This window comes from Pelodiscus sinensis, chromosome 6 (genome assembly GCF_052426305.1).
Source record: "Pelodiscus sinensis isolate ZL-2025 chromosome 6, ASM5242630v1, whole genome shotgun sequence".
Taxonomy (NCBI): Eukaryota; Metazoa; Chordata; order Testudines; family Trionychidae; genus Pelodiscus; species Pelodiscus sinensis.
In genome coordinates, this window is record NC_143057.1 from 117,043,495 (window position 1) to 117,063,605 (window position 20,111).

The 20,111-nt window shown below is 40.4% G+C and overlaps 1 protein-coding gene across 3 annotated transcripts in view; it reads left to right on the forward strand.

Moving 5' to 3' along the window:
• DYM (dymeclin) overlaps positions 1-20,111 on the forward strand; it is a 326,106-nt gene that overhangs the window by 215,519 nt on the left and 90,476 nt on the right. For all 3 annotated transcript variants that reach the window (XM_075932691.2, XM_075932685.2, XM_075932689.2), the window contains one exon: positions 16,363-16,465. In XM_075932691.2, coding sequence (XP_075788806.1) covers positions 16,363-16,465 — 103 coding nt within the window. The remainder of the gene's footprint in view (positions 1-16,362; positions 16,466-20,111) is intronic.

A 20,111-nucleotide genomic window follows, 5' to 3' on the forward strand; every position in this document is an offset into this window, starting at 1 on the left:
AGTTGAATCTGTATGTAAGTCGGAATTGGCGTCAGCCGCTGCTGAAACTGATCAGTTTCAACAGCGGCTGAATCTGGACGCCAGTTCTGACTTACATACGGATTCAACTTAAGAACCCCAGGCGTCCCCAAGTCAGCTGCTGCTGAAACTGATCAGCGGCTGATTCCAGGAAGCCCGGGGCAGAGCAACTCTGCCTCGGGCTTCCTGTAGTCAGCCCCTGGTCAGTTTCAGCAGCGGCTGACTTGGGGACGCCTGGGGCAGAGCAGCTGGGGTGCTGCCTGTAGTTAGTTTGCCTGGTTCACCAGGTTTTAAGCATTGCATATCTTGTAAAGACACTGTCCCTCTTTTGGATAGACACTTTGTGTGTCCATTGCTTGGGAGAAACCCATGTTGCCCAGAAATTTGTTCAGTGCAACTAGTTAAAGGAAAGACATGGATCTGCAATTAAAATTAATCCTTATGGAGAAGTCCCTTTTGCCCTGCCTGAACCCTCCACGGCACACTCTAAGCCTCAACTGGTCAAGACCAAGAAGACTTGGAAATAGCATACATCGCTTCAGAAGGCTTCTCTGGCCACCAGGCAATCTCTAAACACCTCGGTGTCAGTTGTACCAGCTGCAGCATGGTTAAATCCCTATGACATGCCTGGGATCTCTGGCATCACTTGGACCATTAACGCTACTGGTGCACCACCACTCTGGTGCCAAGGTAAAAGGCTTTAAGTTGCCTCTCTCACTTGCAATGGCATCACTTAGCACCGATGGAGCCTTATTAGCTGCACACTACTGAAGGCGGCACCTACTACCAATATGGCTCTGCTGATTGATACTGGCGGTGTGCTAATGGCCTTCCACTTCTGTTGGCATCGGACAAGCCTGTGACACTGCCATTGACAGTAATGCAGCACACTACAACAACATACGTGCTTGCACCGCCCATCACAGGGGCTTTCTTTCTTTCTTTCTTTCTTTCTTTCTTTCTTTCTTTCTTTCTTTCTTTCTTTCTTTCTTTCTTTCTTTCTTTCTTTCTTTCTTTCTTTCTTTCTTTCTTTCTTTCTTTCTTTCTTTCTTTCTTTCTTTCTTTCTTTCTTTCTTTCTTTCTTTCTTTCTTTCTTTCTTTCTTTCTTTCTTTCTTTCTTTCTTTCTTTCTTTCTTTCTTTCTTTCTTTCTTTCTTTCTTTCTTTCTTTCTTTCTTTCTTTCTTTCTTTCTTTCTGGACTCTTAATTCTCCATTTCTCTGCACCAATCTTTCTGCAGGCACACTGATACCTCAGCATCGCCTCTCCCACCCATTTTTCAAGCGAGGACGTGGAGAACATTGAGGCAGTCTTTTCACCTTAGCATTCCCCTGTCCACCGATTCTCCAGTTCCCTCAGCAGGGTCACGATCAAGATTGTCCAATGCCAGGGATTTTCCCCTCTAGTACACCTTGGATGGGACTGTTTATGCCTTAACGAGGACACTGTCAGTATTGGAGCCCATGGGGACTTCACTATAGACATCTCTCCAGCAAACACCATCATAATATGTCACACAATAAATCTCCTCCTCTACACCACTATATGGGGGCAGAAGGAAACCACTCCTGCACAGGGACAACCACCGGTCCCAGACACCTCTCCAGATACTAATTTATCATGGTCACTGGATGAAGCCATTCGTACTGCCCCCTCCTATGGTAGGGGACGACATCACCACTTTTCAACACCTCTTCAAAAGGGTGGCTGCAGAGATCAGTATTGCCCTTGAAGAGGTTACAGAAAACCAGCATGAGCTCACTGATATCTTGCAATCAGTGACATCCTCAAAGATCACCCTCCTGATTAACGCTGTGGTTATGGACACAGCTAAAACCATCTGTTAAATGCCTGCCACCATAACACCTACCTGCAAAAAAGTGGATAGGAAGTACTGCATCCCACTCACACATCCAGCTCCACTCATTATCTCCAGATCTATCACCATCCCTTAAACTATTCAGTCACCATCTCTTCCCATTCTTCAACAATTAGCATACCATCACCTCAGATAAATGGGTGTTGCAAACTGATTGGGTTACACCATCTCTTTCAGATCAGTATCCTCAATCCAACACTCCAATCTGTCCCTCTTCAGGGATCACTCATGACCTATCATATTACCAGGTAATGCAACATCCCCTCCAATTGGAGGCCAGAGAACCCATTCCAACCCAATACTAAGGGAAAGGATTCTATTATTGTTTTCTCACAAAAAAGAATGGGGGATGGCACCCAATTCTTGGTCTCACAGGTCTCAACAGATATGTTAAAAAGCAGACGTTTAAAATAATGACCCTAACCACTATTATTCAGCACTAGAGCAGGGAGATTTGTTTTTATCCCTCGATCTTCAAGATGCATACTTCCATGTTTCCATGCACCCGGGTCACAGATGTTTTCTCTGGTTTGCCCTACATCACAATCCCTACCAGTACAAAGTCTTATCTTTTGGCCTCTTCACAGCACTGAGAGTCTTTCCCAAAATCCTGGTGGCAGTGACTGAGCAACTCAGAAAGAAGGGCATCATTATTTTTCCTTCCCTGAACAACTGCCTCCTGAAGGCATGTTCCATGCAGGAATTGCAACGAAGCACCCTTATCACCACCCAATGTTTCCATGCCTTCAACCTACAAATAAATTTAAAAAATCAACACTCCCACTCAAAAGGTAAAATTCATAGGGAGGGCTTTTGTTGTTTGCCACTGTGATTTCTCTGCTGATTTGAGTGCCAGTTGGTTCATTAGAAGGTATCCAGGAACTAGATGTTCATTTATGCCTTCAGTTGAAAAAGAATGTTTTTTCTTTGTGTAGATTAAACTTTAGACTCAATTTTGTGTAATTAGCAAGAAATAGTTTTTATTAGCTTTAATTAGCCGTTTTCAATACCTTCGGAATCTACTGACTATTACTCATACTAGTTTGATACACATGTGCTTTTTCATTTACGTGTCAGAACTGAAATCCACTTGAGTTAATATATTGTAGATGGTTTTTATGCTGCGTCAATTATTCATGCCCCATTTACGTTTAAACTAGGGCCAGGTAAAGGAATCTGTTTGTTTAATGAATAAAAATGAGTGTACTGAACTAATAACTGGAGGCCATTGAGTTTTTTTTCCAAAAATTCAAAACAGAGACATAAGCAGGATGAGGTAATATATTTTATTGGACCAACTTCTATTGGTGAAGGAGACAAGGTTTGTGAATTCATGTGAAAGAGTAGCAATTACCTGATTTCAACCACGCAGTTGTTGTTGGGGCATTTGGTTCTCTGGATGAGGTATATATCATATTGGAATAGGCATGCATAGGACCCGTGAGAGATATATCTTCTGGTTACCTTGTCCAGACCTGAAGAAGAGCTCTGTGCAGTTCTAATGCTTGCCTGTGTCACCCAGAGAAGTTGGACCAATAAAAACTATTACCTCACCCACCGTGTCTCTCAAATATCTTGGGACCAACATGGCAACAAAAATACTGAAAACAACAAAGCTTAGAACAGTAAAACCTGGAGAATAATTTTGTATTGTGACTCAAGAGCCAACAGAGGGAGTAGTATTGTTTTTAATGGGTCCCTATGCACACTGCCAGGCCATGCCCCAGCTGCTAATGAGCCCTGCCCGCTGGGGTTCCCCAAGCAGAAGCATGGAGAGTTGCCTAGCAGGCAACCGGGTGTGCTATGTCTAGAGTTGGGGCCGCAGTGGCGTCCGCTACATGGCTCAGCTAGCAGGGCCACATGATGGGCAGCTGCAGCACTTGGCCAGGGCCTAATGCCTAGTGGAGCCTGGCTGTGGCGGTGCTCAGCAGGCACTGAGAGGCAGCAGCAGGGCTAGATGAGGGGGGCGAGGTAGGAACGGGGGAGGGGAAGCCTCCATGCAATGCTTGGCCCCGGCTCAGCAGCTGGGCTCCATGCAATGCTTGGCCCTGGCAGAGTGCTGCCGCTGCACTGAGTTGGGACCCGGCTGCCACGGCACTCAGCTGGGGCCAAGAGCCATGTGGAGCCTGGCTATGTGGTTCTTAGCAGGGGCCAGGCACACTGCGGGGTCCATGCAGCCCTCCTGCCATGCTCTATGCTCAGCTCTCAGATGGGAGGCTGGGGTGGGGCTAGTTCTGAGGGGCTCTAAGAGGCAGAGGAGCTGACACTGAGGGGCACTGTGATGTCCAGGATGGGGAGCTGGCACTTGGGAGATTCTGGGGGTGGGGCTATTAGTGAGGGAGCTAGGGGAGCAGGGCTGTCACTGGGGACAAGGCTAATATTGGAGACTGGCATGGGGAAACCTGGGGGGATTGGCTGCAATGGGCTCTGGAAACAGGAGGCTGGCACTGAGGCGTTTGAGGCGGGGAGACTGGCACTGGCGGGGGTTGAGTGCAGGGGACTTTGGAGTCAGTGGCTGTCACTGGAGAGGTGAGGGGCTCTGGGGGTTAGGGCTGGCACTGGGGGCTCTGGTGGCCGGGGCTTTTTATTCCACGAACTGGTAAACCCATTCACAAATTTTAGCAGACTGCTAACATTTTAGTTTCATATTTGAATATTCATCATTTGCATAATGAATACTCAAGTTTGCAAATAAAATGTTACTGGCATGCCCAAAGTTTGTGAATGAGTTTGCTAGTCCCTGGTATAAAAAAGGTTGGGAACCATTGCATTAAACAATAGCTCAAAAACAAATAGTACAGCTCTACCATAAAGGACATATTACCACCTTATGGATAAACTTTAGAAGAGGTAAAATGTTGTGTTTATGCTATTCTCATGATTTGCCTATATTAAGGGGTACTTTTCTAATGGAATTATAATGGTCAAATACAAGTTATTTAAGGTGAGTTTCTATATTGTGTATAATGTATTTATTTCTGTAACTTTATTACATATTTAAAATGACAGTAATACCCTTAGCATGTGAAAATGAAAGAGAAAAACAGTAATTCAGAGAATATTACTATAAGAGTACATAAAACCCATTCATCGAATTTCTGGCCCAGTAGTCAGTTAGGGTTCCCGGGGTCTGGTTTTGAACCGGACAGTCCGGTATTTGAGGGTTCTGTCCGGGAAACACATTGAGAAAATACTGGACATATAAAATGTCCGATATTTTCTAATTAGGTAAGTTTTATTCTTATTAGGAGTATGAGTACGTAGTTGCGAACTGCCTGGCTGGTAGACACGCTCGCACTGTGTGAGCATCTCTACCAGCCAGGCAGTACGCAACTATGCAGGGGGATGGAATCCCCAGAGCAGGACTCACTCGTGCTTTGCCGGGACTGTGCGAGGGATGGGCAGAGCCCTGGGATCTGCATGCTCCCGGGTCAGTCCTGCTGCCCGCCAGATCGTTCTCTCCCCCCACTCCTCTCCCGGCCAGTCCTGCTTCCTGCCAGCCAGTCCTCCCCCAGCCAGCCCCACTGCCCTGCTTCCCGCAGCCAGTTCTCCCTCCTGCCCCCCTCCTCCCAGCCAGCCTTGCTCCCCTCCCGTCTGGTTCCCCCGCCCCCCAGCTGAGATCAAGTGTGTCCAGTATTTTCTTTGAAGCCACCTGGTAACCTATAGGCTATTAAGACCTCTAAGCCCTGCCAAAGAGTTTGTGAGGCCACAGCAGCACACTGTGGAAGGCTGCGCCACGCAACCGGATGACTCCCAGCCAGAGCAGCAAGCAAGCAGCTGGGTGCGTGGGCACTGGGTAGTGTGGGGCTCTGAAGGCACAGGGCCCAAGGGAGCCGCCTTGCTCGCCTTGCCCTAAGGGCGGACCTGAAGACCTCTTGGGTCTCCACACACCAAATAAGTTATTAAAAACAATGCTGTAGTCCTTGAGTATTCCCATACTCAAAAATTTTACTGGTCTGATGTTTTTAACTGGTCTGATAAATTAAAATTAACTGCTTTCCTTAAAAATGGGGGCGGTGAGGAAGAGAAAGTGTGTGTCTGTCGGTCGGTCGGTCTGTCTGTCTGTTCCAGTAACTCTGTTTACCTTTCCTCCTCTGACTGTGACCCTTCTTTCAACCTCTCATCTCTTCCTGTACATTCTGGCACATGCTTTAAACTCAATTTGGGGAACTCTGAGCCCCTCCCCAAACCTTCTATTATTCCTCTCTTCTCTGCTGCTGTTGCTAACTCAACCACCTTCCCCATCACCTAGACTCCAAGTGTCAGTGTCATTTTTTACTTCCGCCATCAGGGGAGACAGGGAAATTTAGAATTTGATGTTCCCAGGGTCTCAGTCCTATAGTCTTATTCGCACAGGAGTCCTTCTGCTGACATGCATTCAGCTGCAAGATTGGAACGCTAATGTCACAGCCTACTTGAGTATCCAGTTAAACATTTTCAAATAAAAATAAATGATTGATGTAACTATAAATACAGTAGATGGATTAATCATTGCAGCTTTAATTATAAAAGGGGCATTGATAATAGCAGTATAGATCCAGTGCTACCATTGTCTTTCTGTATGTTTGTGAGAGTCTGTGAGGGTGCAAATGCAAGAGTTTAGTTCTGATGAGACCTTTGCCAGTTTACTCAATTTAATTATTCTGATTTTCTTTACACCAGAAAACCCACCTACCACAAAGCTTTGTTTGAATTGTTGGCCTCTTTCTTTAGATTATGTACAATGATAAACCATAAAATAAGAATGTATGCAAATTTTGCTACAGCCTTTTCTTTCTTTTCATTTAGGATTTATAGTGGGGCATTCCATAGATTTATAGATTGTTTTTAAGGGCAGAAGGGACCATTGAATGTCATTATCTAATATGACTTCCAGCAGAATAGTTTTGTTGTAGATTTTTATTGGTAATGACTTTGTTTTTTCCATGTCATTGATTAAAAAAAAAATTTATAGTATAATGCCAAGAATTGATCCCCATGACTGACCAATAAAAATGTACCTACTTGATCATGATTCACCATTCACAATTACATTTTGAGACCTAGCAATTAGCCAGTATTTAATCTGTTTAGTGTATGGCACGTTGGGTTTCTGTGATTCTAATTTCTTAATAAAAATGTCATGTGGAATCAAGCCAACTGCTTTACAGAAGTCTCAAGTATGTTGCATCAAAAATGTGTATTATATTCAGCATTTAACTTTAGTAGCTATTTTTAATGTCCTCATTGGTTGCTATAATGGAAAGTATTTCATCATAAGTTATAAATGCATCATCTGTTTTTTTAACAAACACAGAACTGAAATATTTATTGAACACTTTTGCCTTTCCTGCATTGCTATTGATGGCTCTACCATTTCCAGTGTTACTCTGATATCGTTGGTAGGACTAGTTCTTTATATACTTTAAAAACTCCTTATTTTCTTTGTCTTTGTTAGCCATTGATTTCTGCTTGTGTTCTTTAGAATCATATATCAATATTCATAGTTTCTAACTTACATTTGTTGCCATCGATTTCTGGTTTTTTTCCCCTATTTGTCCTATTTTTTAAAAGCTATAGCTGTTTTCACTTCCCTTCTAAGACAGGTTTGTATTGGCTTTGCATTTTTAAACACATCTTTGCCTTCTTTCTCAATTGTGGTATTTTGGGTGTTTAATACAAAGTTTTAAAACCATTTCCAATTATCATTGACCGTTTTTTAAATTCTTTATCCCAACTAATTGTGCTTATATTATTTTAAACCTTTTGAAATTGATCCCTTTAAAGCACTATATTTATTTTACTGGTCTGCACTTTACTTTGCTTACATAGAGCAAATGCAGTCAAGTCATGATCACTTGCAGTTATTCAACCAAATAATTTTTAGTTCTGCTATGAAAGGGAATTGATTTGTAATATACAGTCCCCCACATTGGATGCAACACTTCGTGAGTTAGGAAATTGTCATAAATAATTTTTATGAAGTCTAAGAATACTTTAGTACTGGCAGCATGAAACTTTGAAGTCTCCCATGATATTTCAGCCCCCTCTCTGCCAACGTTATATATATGGCTTAAGGGGCAGGTCTTCCTGTTTCTACTGGGATTTTGGTGTTCCATTGATTCATTGCAATATTGACGCATAAGCATTCTTATGAAAGAATGTGGTAAGGAGATCCCGGTGTATTTGAGCTTTAACTGTTCTGAATTTGAGTACATTAATAAGACATATAAATTACATATCACAGAAATTAATTACGGAAAACCCAACACTATGATCATTTCATTAGTCTATCCACCCAGACCCTGCCCATGAAGGATTATTTCCCTATTATATGTTTCTTATTTGTTGTGTGCAGTCTAGTCTTGAGTAGGCAGAAGTAGACCTGTGATTAAACTATATAAATTCAGAGACTTTTTTGTAATTCTGCCACTGATAAATGGGGATAACAATACTACCTTTAGGTGGTGCTATGAGGCCGAATTAATATTTTACCAGTTGATTTCCCAGATAGAGGGTGCTCGAAAAAGTGCAAATTATTATTCTAATGAATTAAGTGTCTTGAGTGATGGGGCTTCGCAACATTTTTCTGTTCCACATTCCAGCAGACACAAGTGAGCAGCGGTTATTCCCAATATTCAGCATACCTTTTCCTTTGCCTAATTTCATTACATCCCAGGAATTTTGTGAAATTAATAGTTAGATCAAATTATCACACCCACTCACCAATACTTCAGAAGTAGAAATTGATAGGGGAGGTTTTAGCAGCCTAATTATCTGAGCATTTACATTATAGGAAGAAAAAGGAAAATCAGACAAGAAGAGGGAAAGAGGAAACCTTTCTTTTCTCTCTCTCTCATTCTGCTGTTCCTTCCCTTCTCCTTACTCCTCCTTTTCCTCCACCTCTGTTTTCTTGGGGGGAAATTCATTATGTCTTCCATTTCTGTGCAGGAGGATTAATATTGTGCACTTTTCCATACTCACATGTTGAAGAAATAAATTACTCCAGATCCCACTGCCTTATTCTGCATTTTATATTTAAGTTCCTTTTGCTGCCAAAGCAGCTCATAATATTTTTCAGAAAAGCTTGTTTTTGGAAGTAGCTCTTCCTTCCAGAGCTGCTTTCTTTCTCTTCATGAGATGAACTGTCCCTTCCAAAATAGACTGAGACACTTTGTTTAATCTGCACTTGAACTCACTGCACACTAAACACCTCTAGCTCAATTTTAACTGATGCTGTCTGCAAAGCACTAGATGGTGCTGATGATATTACTAAATTAGCAGTATTTATGACTGTAGACATAACACTGCATTTTCACTGCAGGTGAACAGTTTTTAAAGCCAAGCTTTAGACAAGCTGAAAATCTGCCTTCAAATGAACAATTTACTGTGTAAATAAGACGTCTGGATTTGGGAAGGGAAAAGAACCTGAGCTGATGCGTGCCGTTATCCCAGATCTATTGTTTCCTTACTCATTTTCAGTCTTGTAGACTGGAGGTCTATTCCAAGTGCTTCCAGTTTATAACTGTTACAAGTAGAGGGAAGGCTGATATGCGTCCTAGGTAGGTAGGTAGATATCTTGAGGGGAAAAGAGGATGAGAGAGTCTAGAGGTTAGCAAAGTAGTTTTCATCAGGACTTTTCTCTGGTTTGAAGATTTTCACTCTTTTCAGACCTTCTTAATTATCCTCAGTGCTGTAGGTATTGATCATCATCTATAATTATCACAAAATATTAGTATCTCTTAATCTTATCTCATACTATTTGTATGCCAAACTAATTGAGACAGGTGTGGTTTGGTGACAGTTTCATCATGGGGCTAGGAATCAGGAAGTCATATTTCTAACTCCAGCCCTGACCCTGATTACCTGTGATCTTGGGCATTTTACTACTACTTTTTTATTATTATTTTTACTTCAGCTTCTCCATTGGTAACATAGGGAGGATAATATATAGCTATCATAAAGGAAGTTTTGAGGGTTAATGAGATAGTGAGTTGATAAAGGCTTTGAAGTGTTATAGAAATCAAGCAATTAATACTATTCCAAAGACATCTCAGACTTGAGAGATTTTGTGAACTGATAGGACATTTAGTTGGCTCTTAAGAGAAAAGTTAGGGTGTGGGTTTGAAAAAATAACTCATTTCCTCTTGCCTTTTGCTGAGGTTCTTGGATAACAATGAAGAAACAGGATATTGTTAGTGTGAGGAACTTACTTTACATGCTGTGAAAGATACTGTATTTTAAGCAAGTAAAGAATAAAGACGACTTGCTCAAACTCTTACTACTTTTGCAGAGAGAGAAAGAAGCTTTGAGTTCTCTGCGCTCTTCAAAGCACTAAAACAGTCTCTCAGATCCCAAATAGATACTGTATCTGTAGTATAACAACCCGGGAAATAATCTGCCTCTTCAATATTATTTAATGAAACTTGCTACCTAAATGTATGTATTTGTTTACATAAATATAACACATGAACTCTGCCACTATAGCCTGGTGCCCATCAAGACAGAATGCCAAGCATTCCCCAATGCTAACACCATCACTACTTTGTTAGTGGTTGTCACTAGCTTTTATTTACCCTGTTTTGTGTTGTGGATTTATATCCGCTAATAAATGACTAATATTAATGATTGTTGTGAAATTGTATGCCAACTCTAAATCATTATGAATGCTTTGGAAATGAGCCTGCAGGAGGTGATAAAAGAATATACAACAGCAGACCTCTTCTACATACAGTAAATTGTCACCTCTAGGATACGGTCAACTGCACCAAGAATATATATATATATATATTTTTTACAGCTATGGCCATCCAGAGCCCTGGTGCATGTAGAAGAATTATATAATAAAATATACAAAATTATGACACAAACCAATCAAAACTCTCCAGTTATCCACATAAAACTTACTCAGCCCACAATTCTGGAAAAACATGTAATTTCAGAGGGGAATATATGAGCTTAATGTTCTGAAGGACAGTGTTGGGAGGCAGACTCCAAAACTGAGGTTCATTCACTGGAAATGCTCTCTGCAGTCTATCTAGCTACTTATATTGTGCCTATTACCATATTATCTGAGTGCCTTATTGCCAGATGCCCTCCCTTTTAGATCCAGGAATTAGCCGTTTAAGCAACTCAACAGGTATGATACTACACACAATTATAGAGCTATTATCTGCAAATTAAAAGCACTACAGCCCCAGATTGTCACTATATACTCTTAGTGCATCACAAGCATACTGAATAGGAAGAACTTTATGATATCCTCCAAAAGAGAGATTCTTGGGGAAGATGAGCAATTTCCTAGTGCTACCATGTGGGTTCTCTTAGAGATAAGAGGATGGATCCATTAAAGCACAATTTACTCTATCCTTGCCAAGAACTGCTATCTTGTGGTCACTGGCATCAGTGGCAATAGATAAATATTAAAATGTCTGCATTGACACTTGATTACCTCAGGCTGTAACTGACCAATGAGACCAGTGCTGTTTGTGAGTCATATCTAGAACTAAAACATGACTAAGTTTTAAGTGTCTTTTGAGTTTTTCTCTATCCTTGTTCTGCTGACACATCTCACTTCCAGAATGGATATAGAGAAGCAAAAGTGTCTGTCTCTTGTCTCTGTGTGTGAAATATCATATATGCAGAGATTGGAAATAGAAGTGGTGAATGGATTTGAGGGTAAAAGTAGTAAGACAGCTGCCTGAGGGACATAGACATTAGAAATTATAATAGGTCGGAAAGCTTCATGAGGCAGGGATCCTGACAGTAATAAATGGTATAATTTGTGAATTAGTAAATGCATGGTATGTATAGGGCAATATAACGTTTGTCATGGCCAGAGACTGACTCTTCAAGGCTGCCCATGGCTCAGCTCCTGCATTCTTCGAGGCCAAGGTTTTAAAAAATGATTAGCAATTGTGGCAGTCTTCATGTTTTGGATGCTCATTTTGAGGCACCTTACAGGGGTTCTGATTGTCAAAGTGCTGAGCATTTGCCTGAGTTTTTTATTTACATAAAAATGGCTATACTGGGTCAGGCAAAAGGTCTATCTAGCCCAGTATCCTGTCTTCCAACAGTGGCCAATACCAGATGCCTGAGAGGGTGTGAACAGAACAGGTAATCTTCAAGTGATCCCTCCCCTGTCACACACCGCCAGAGAAACAGAGACTAGGGGCACCATTCTTAGCCATCCTGACTAATAGCCATTGATGGACCTAACCTCTATGAATCTATCTAGCTCTTTTTTGAACCCTATTAAGTCCTAGCCTTCACCACATCTTCTGGCAAGGAGTGAAGAAAAACTTTCTTTTGTTTGTTTTAAACCTGCTGCCTATTAATTTCATTTGTTGATCCCTAGTTCTTCTGTTGTGGAAATAAGCAAATAACGTTTCCTTATTCACTTTTTCTACACCGGTCACGATTTTATAGACCTCTATCAAATCACCCCCTTAGTCTCCTCTTTTGTAAGCTGAAAAGCCCAAGTCTTTTTAATCTCTCTTCATATGGGACCCATTCCAAACCCTTAATAATTTTTGTTTCCCTTTTCTGAACCTTTTCCAATGCCAATATATCTTTTTTGAGATGAGGCGACCACATCTCTGCACAGTATTCAAGATGTGGGCGTAGCATGGTTTTATATAGAGGTAATAAGATGTTCTCTGTCTTATTCTCTATCCCTTTTTTAATGATTTCTGACATTCTATTTGCTTTTTTGACTGCTGCTGCACACTGAGTAGATGTTTTCAGAGAACTATCCACAATGACTCCAAGATCTCTCTCTTGAGTAGTTGTAGCTACATTAGTCCCTATCATATTGTGTATATATAGTTAGGATTATTTTTTCCAATGTGCATTACTTTACATTTATCAGCATTAAATTTCATTTGCCATTTTCTTGCCCAATCACTTAGTTTGGTGAGATCTTTTTGTTTACAGTCTGCTTTGGTCTTAATTATCTTGAGCAGTTTGGTATCTGCAAATTTTGCCAACTTACCGTTTACCTCTTTCTCTAGATCGTTTATAAATAAGTTGAGTAGGATTGGTCCTAAAATAGACCCTTGGGGGACCCCATTAGTTACTTCTATCCATTCTGAAAACTGTCCATTTATTCCTAGCCTTTGTTTCCTGTCTTTTAATCAGTTATCAATCCTTTTACCCCATGACAACTTACTTTACTTAAGAGCGTTTGGTGAGGGACTTTGTGAAAGTCTAAATACACTATATCCACTGGATCCCCCTTGTCCACATATTTGTTGACCCCCCTCAAAGAACTCTAGCAGATTAGTAAGGCATGATTTCCCTTTACAGAAACCATGTTGATTTTCTCCCCAACAAATTATATTCATCCATATGTCTGACAATTTTATTCTTTACTATACTTAAAACTAATTTGCCCGGTACTGATGTTAGACTTACCAGTCAGTAACTGCCAGGATCACCTCTAGAGCCCTTTTTAAATATTGGTGTCAAGTTAGCTGTCTTCCAGTCATTAGGTACGGAAGCTGATTTACAGGATAGGTTACAAACCACAGTTAATAGTTCTGCAATTTCACATTTGATTTCTTTCAGAACTCTTGGGTGAATGCCATCTAGTTACTATTAAGTTTATCAATTTGTTCCAAAACTTCCTCTAATGACACCTCAATCTGGGACAGTTCCTCAGATTTGTCACCTAAAAAGAATGGCTTAGGTTTGGAAATCACCTTCATATCCTCAGTCATGAAGAGCAAAGCAAAGAATTCATTTAGTTACTCTGCAATGATCTTATTGTCTTTGGTCCTCTGGCATCTCAGTCATGTAGGGGCCCCACTGGTTTTTTAGCAGGTTTCCTGCTTCTGAAGTACTTAAAAATTTGGATGTACTTATTTCCCGCTATTATCACCATCAAGGCCTTCCCTCTGTCTTCACCTTCATTTTGCCTCCTTCCACAGTCATTTCCATGTTTCCTTTCATGACTGCCCTGTATACCTAGAATGACCCTCTCATCAACATCATGCAGGCTACTTTCCTCGTTCGTATCCCTCCCACAAACCTTGTGGTGCATGTGTTAAACAGTTTCTTGGCATTCTATTGTGCAATACTATTCCTTGTTTTTCCATTCTTGGATTACACACACTCTCCATATGCCTTGTCTCTCTTAGATATTAAGATGCTCAGAGCAAGGACCTATCTTGTCTTTCTGTGTCTTTAAAGCACTATGCACATCTCTGTTAAAATGCGTTTAAGTAACCATGTAATCCCTGAAAAAGTCAGTGGTTACACGCAGGGCAGCCTTTCACTTCCTGGGATCTGGTGCACACCAGGAGCCTGCTTTTAAGCTGGTACCCCACATGTACTGTGAGCCTGTGTGTAACCGTGAATGTTAATTCATGAGCCCAGACTCATCAATTATCCATATACAAAGTTACACTTTCACATCACTACTCTGTATTAGCATTAGACAAGGCAATACTGGATTGTGATGTCTGTGTTTATAATAAATATGCAACATAAAGAATACATTTACTGTTGCATGTGTTTAAAATGTTAATATTAATAGTCAGGGCTTGATAAATGGTGGCAAAATCTACTCGCCAGCTCCGCACTGTGCACGCTCAAGACCCGCATTGTGCATGCGTGCCGCCGGTGAACAGGGCAACCAGCTGAAATCTACTCGCCACAGGCAAGTAGAAACAGCAATTTATCGAGCCCTGTTAATAGTCATGCTCTACTTAAATATCAGTGTCCAGCAACATACCTGTATATCGAAAAACAAAGCTGAACTTGTCAGTTTAATGTGACTGAGAGCTTTTATTGAAATGCCAGTGTTTTAGTCATCAAACCACCTAATTTTTACATCCATTTGTTAACCTTAATGAAAATAAACTTTGATTTTATTTTTAGGAGCTGCTGGGTGTAAAATTTCAAAATCTGAAAAATTAAAACAGTTGGCTAGTCAAAAAAAGGGCCTGTCTACATGCATGAAGTGAGAGTAAGAAGTAGTCAACTGCTAATTAATTATTTTAATGATAATAGATCAGGTTAAACATACAAAAACTCATCATTCTTGGCCATTGTGTCACTTTGATGTTCCATTATGTACTGTGTTCAGTGTCACTCAGCTCACCTAAAGAATGATTTGTAGTAACAGAGACTGACAAAGATCTTGAAGGGCAACAAAATAGTTTAGATTGATACTTGTAGGTTTTACATATGACGACAGATTGCTGAAATTTTTAGCCTGAAGAGAAAGAGTAGGCAGTATACAAAATAGTTTTGGGTACAGTGAAAACACTGACAGAGTAACACCAGTGGAACTAAAGAGCAGTCTCTTTCAAGTACATTCCTTCTCAAGTAGTGTTTTCATCTGTGTAGTTAACTTGAGTCAGTAAATTCACTGCCCAGGAGCTCATACTAATTTAGACCAAAAATAAAAGTGCACCTTTTTTAACAGTGGGGGTAGGTAACCACTGGTAATTTGCCAAGAGTTTTAGTGGATTTTCCCATCCCTCATACTTTCTAAATCAAGGATTTTTTTTTTAATAAATGCTCAGTTGGAAATAGGAACTAATTTAGGGAGATATGGTATTTGTTATGCAGGTCAGATTAGATTATTACAGTAATTTTTTCTGGGCTAGTCTGTGAATATATACAATCACAGATTGATCATTTATATTTGTTTCTCCTCACTGAATAGCATGTATACCAGGGAGGGCATCTAAAATAATTTGTTTCGGGAATACTAGTAAAAACTAAGCACAGGACTTTTTAAAAATCCAAAGTGATTTAGGAGAATAAGGGAATGTCCATATTGAGCTTTCTGTGATGAATTAAGTCACTAAGATTATTTTGAAATTTCCAGCCAAAGTATAAGAAGTTAAAAATAGTTTTTTTAAAAAGCAGACATACATAGGACATACAGTCCCTCTAAATTCAAAGGTGAATTACTTATGTAATGTAGTTCATCATCCTCTAATTTGCATCAGAAATCTCTGCTGTTCCTTGACAAGAAAACATGTAAGTATGGGAGTCCTGACTAAATTAGTAAAATACATATCTTTGTTAATGTAGGGTTTTTTATGTACTAAAACTTTAACAAACTGAAACAGAAAAATAGACAATGTACAAGCTACTATACATCTCCAAGTTTGTGGAAAATAAGTATATTGTATTGAGAGTGTGAGCTTGTTATAGATGCACATGAGCAGAATTAAAACTGCACAAACAGTCTTAACATTGTTATTCCCAGACTTCTGAATATTTAAGCATGAAAACTTAACATTCTTTCTCCATATTTTGTAGTATGGAATTCAACGTTCTTTCTCATTTGTCTAAGATGTGAAGCATATTACTCATAAAACTGATTTGCTTTGTATTTTTCTTTAACTCTCCTAATTCAAGGAAATATTATGGAAAATTTACTCTAAGTGAATACTCTAGCGAGCTGGAAGTAGAGGGTCTCTTGTGAATTCTTATAGTAAACATTTTCAGATTTTTGTCTTCTTTTTCAGTTTGTTTTCTTTGCTGTCTAAAAAACACAACAAAGTTTTGGAGCAAGCCACACAAACCTTGAGAGGTTCCCTCAGTCCAGATGACTCTCCACTTCCTGATTACGTGAGTATTGAGCTTACTGTTTAGTGAACTTCTCAAAATAGAAGCAGCAACATCCCTAAATTCTGCAAAAGTTTATCAAAGTGTGTGACAGTGAGGCAACCACCAACACCAAAATATAGGAACCTCTCAAAATGACATCATGTCTGAAACTTAGTAAGAAAATGAAAAATATACTTACAAATAGTGAAAGAAAACCACAGCTATTCATAGCTAAGAAATCTTCCATAGCCTGTCAGCTTGCAGTTTTCAAGAGAGTTGCAATTGGATGAATTTAAGAGATATATAGTTAAAAGCATACTTTAGCAAAAATAAATCTAGCATTTGCCAATATTTTAAAAGGCCTAAAATAATATGCAGATCAATAAATTGAAACAGCTCCTTATGCATCTTTGAAACAGCAGTGAATGCTGAATGTTTTTTAACACACACACACTTCTGTGGATGGCTTCTCCTTTATTCCAAGACAATATCTGCAGATGGGGCAATGTAAATTCATTGCATGACTGTCAGAAAAATTCTTGTTTACTGTTAATTTATATGACAAAGAATCTTCTTTCCAAGACTTAAATGGCAGTATTTATACATTCTTTTCAAATGTCTCTGGTTCATATTGATTTGCATTGTTATATTTTACTTTATAAATCTGTGCAAAAATGTATTTTTTTTTCTAATTTATAAATTGCTTTGAGTTTGATCTGGAAATATGGTTATATTTTACCTTGAGTTTTAGTAAGTGTTTCAGGAAACCAAACTCTTGGATATTACAAACTTTGCAACTTCATCTTCACATATTTAAAGCTTTTAAAAGCCTATGTACCTTTTAGAAGATATTTATTTATTTGTATTATCATAGCACTTAGGTACTCCTGTCATGAATCAGAACCCCATACTGGCCACTGTACAAATAGGGGGAAAAAACAAACAGTCCCTGCTCTAAAAACCCTGCTAAGTCTGAAATAAGCGACAACTGATGAATACAGACAGAATAGGGATTTTCAAGTAAACAAACCGTATTGGTCAGCATGATAGACTTTAGTCTCAACACACTAATATTTATTAGAACTATTACTTTTTTATCTATGTATTATATTTTGCAGGCTCAAAATGGCTAATTTAAATGGCAAGATCTCTTGACTCTCATATGCTGGCCAAATTGTTAGTATGCAATACGCAAACAATTTTGCTATTCAAAAGCAGAGTGCTAGCTAAGGTTATTGAGTAAACAATCAGCCTTTTCTCCTATTTAGTCTTGCTACCTGTGATGCCATATTTCAGAGTAACTCTGTACAACACCAGTGATTTTATGCTCTCTGATTTGTGTCTGTTGTGAAGAAGTAAAACAATAACCTTTACCATTTTGACTGATTTGTAACTCAAAACATGGTGTTAAGCAAAACAAAAAACACCTCAGCATCAGAAACATAATTGTGTATTGTATTAAAAGAGAGTGTCACAAGTCTAAAAGCATTTTCAGTGGGGCAAGCGTGGACAACCAGATGTCTTTTAAACTTTGCAAGGATCTCAGTGGGTCAGTGCTCTAACTTTCTAAGTGGCACTCTTTCCTTTGGGTCAGTTCTGAACTAAGGATGTTAAAATGTGGTTATCAGGGTAATTGTATAGTCGATATAATTTGTGTGGACTATATGATTAGTTGATAGGGCAGAGCTGTAGCGGGGGGTAGCTCCTGGAGCCGGCTTAAGCCGGGACTGAGCAATCCTGGCTTGTGCTGGCTCTGGGAGACACCCATTTGTGGGTCTGCATTTCAAATGTAATAAGAGCCACCAGCTTCTTACTGCATTTAAAATGCAGAGGTGCAGTGATCCGTGCGAGCCGGGACTACTGGGTCCCAGCTTGCACTGAGTCCAGCAGCCCCTGTTTGCGGTGGACAGCCCCTGTTTGTGGCGAACAGAGGCTGTTCCAACAGCAGACCCTCTTCATGGCAGCCAGGGCTGGCCGTGGACAGGAGCTGCCGCCGGAACAGCCCCTGCCTAAGGCCAGCCCTGGCTGCCGTGAACAGAGTGTCCTTGGTGGCGGCAGCAGCAGCTTCTATTTGCAGGGGGGCCCAGCTCCCCACTGGGACCCCTGTGGACAGGGGCTTCTTCATAGCAGCCTCTCCTGTTCCACCCTCCCCCGCTGCCTGCTGTGGAGCTGGTGCTTGGGGAAACTGGCTTTTAAGCCAGCTCCCCATAGCACTGGCTCCTGTTCCCCCAGGCACTGCAGGGAGCACGGGGCCAGCAGGGACTGAAGCAGTCCCCCGCTCACTCTGGTTCCTGCTGTGGCCACTTCAGCCTTTGAAATGTACAAGAGCCTTGTACATTTCAAAGGCTGAAGTGGCTGCAGTGGGGAAGTGACCTGAGCTTCAGTCCCCACTCACGCTGTTCACCTGCTGCGCCCCTTACACCCCCCCATGGAGACGGTGCTGTGGGGAGCCAGCTATTAAGCCAGCTCCCCCCTCTTGCTTCCTCTCTCTGATTGATGCAGCAAGGGGAGGAAAGCAACTAGTCGAGTCACTACTCAACTATCGGATAAGCTTATGCGTATTGGATGGTTGACTCGTTGCTTACATCCCTATAATGAGCCCTTGTCCCAGTATGTTGTAAGTGGGTACTACACTAGAGATGCCATTTTTGGAATACAAGATTACACAATTCCTGAGCGCTTGTGGTTACAGATCTCATATATTTTTTCATGAGGCTAATTAACTTGAATGCCTGGTCAAATTCCAACTTTGGGCAAATTTAAAAAACAACAAATAATAGTTCTGCAGTACCTTAGAAACTAACAAAAAATGTAGATGGTCTCATAAGTTTTCAACACACAACCCATTTCTTCAGTTGTACCCACGAATGCTCATGATACCTTCTACATTTTTTGTTAGTCTCTAAGGTACTGCAGAAATATTTGTTGTCTAGGTTTTTTCAGTTACAGATTAACACGGCTACCCTTTGCAACTTTGGGCAATTACAGTTAGGCATGTTCAAAGACCTCTTTCAACTACAGGAATCTTCATGACCTGTCCTAAAAATCTTGAGTAGAGTTGATTTGACAGCTTTCAGCACAGTAATGGCTGTGTTCAGTGGCACAGTCAGTCTCCAGCTATCAAATCTATCTCACCGAAATGTTGGGGAGCTTAAATAGTTAATGTATGTAAAGCACTTTGAGGTGTTTGAATGAAAATCTGTGTAGGATGAGAAATTATTTTAATGCTAGCACACATTCTTAAATAATGGATGGGGTGGTTATATCTGTGTGTGGAGGGGAGTTATATCAAGTTTTTAAGAATAAAGATCTTCTATCTTTAGAATTCTCTCCCAAGTTTTATGAAATGGTTAGTTTAGGTAAAAGTCGAAAAACTCCCTAAGGAATACAATTTTAAATTTAAAAATAATTTTTTACTCTGACAAATTGACAGGTGTCCATTCTGCATATTCAGTGCACAGTCATGTAGGTTTAAGTGTCTAAATTAATTTTAATTGCAGTTCTATGTATCACAGGGATAGGGATTTATGGCAGCACAGTGCTTTTACTTGCTGCTTACTACTATACTACCTTAGATGTTGAGTGGCTTTTGAAGGCAGCAGGGCTGACAGACACCATGGACCAAGGGGCAAGGTGTGGGGAGGCCATCTCCGCATGCCCAGAAGGG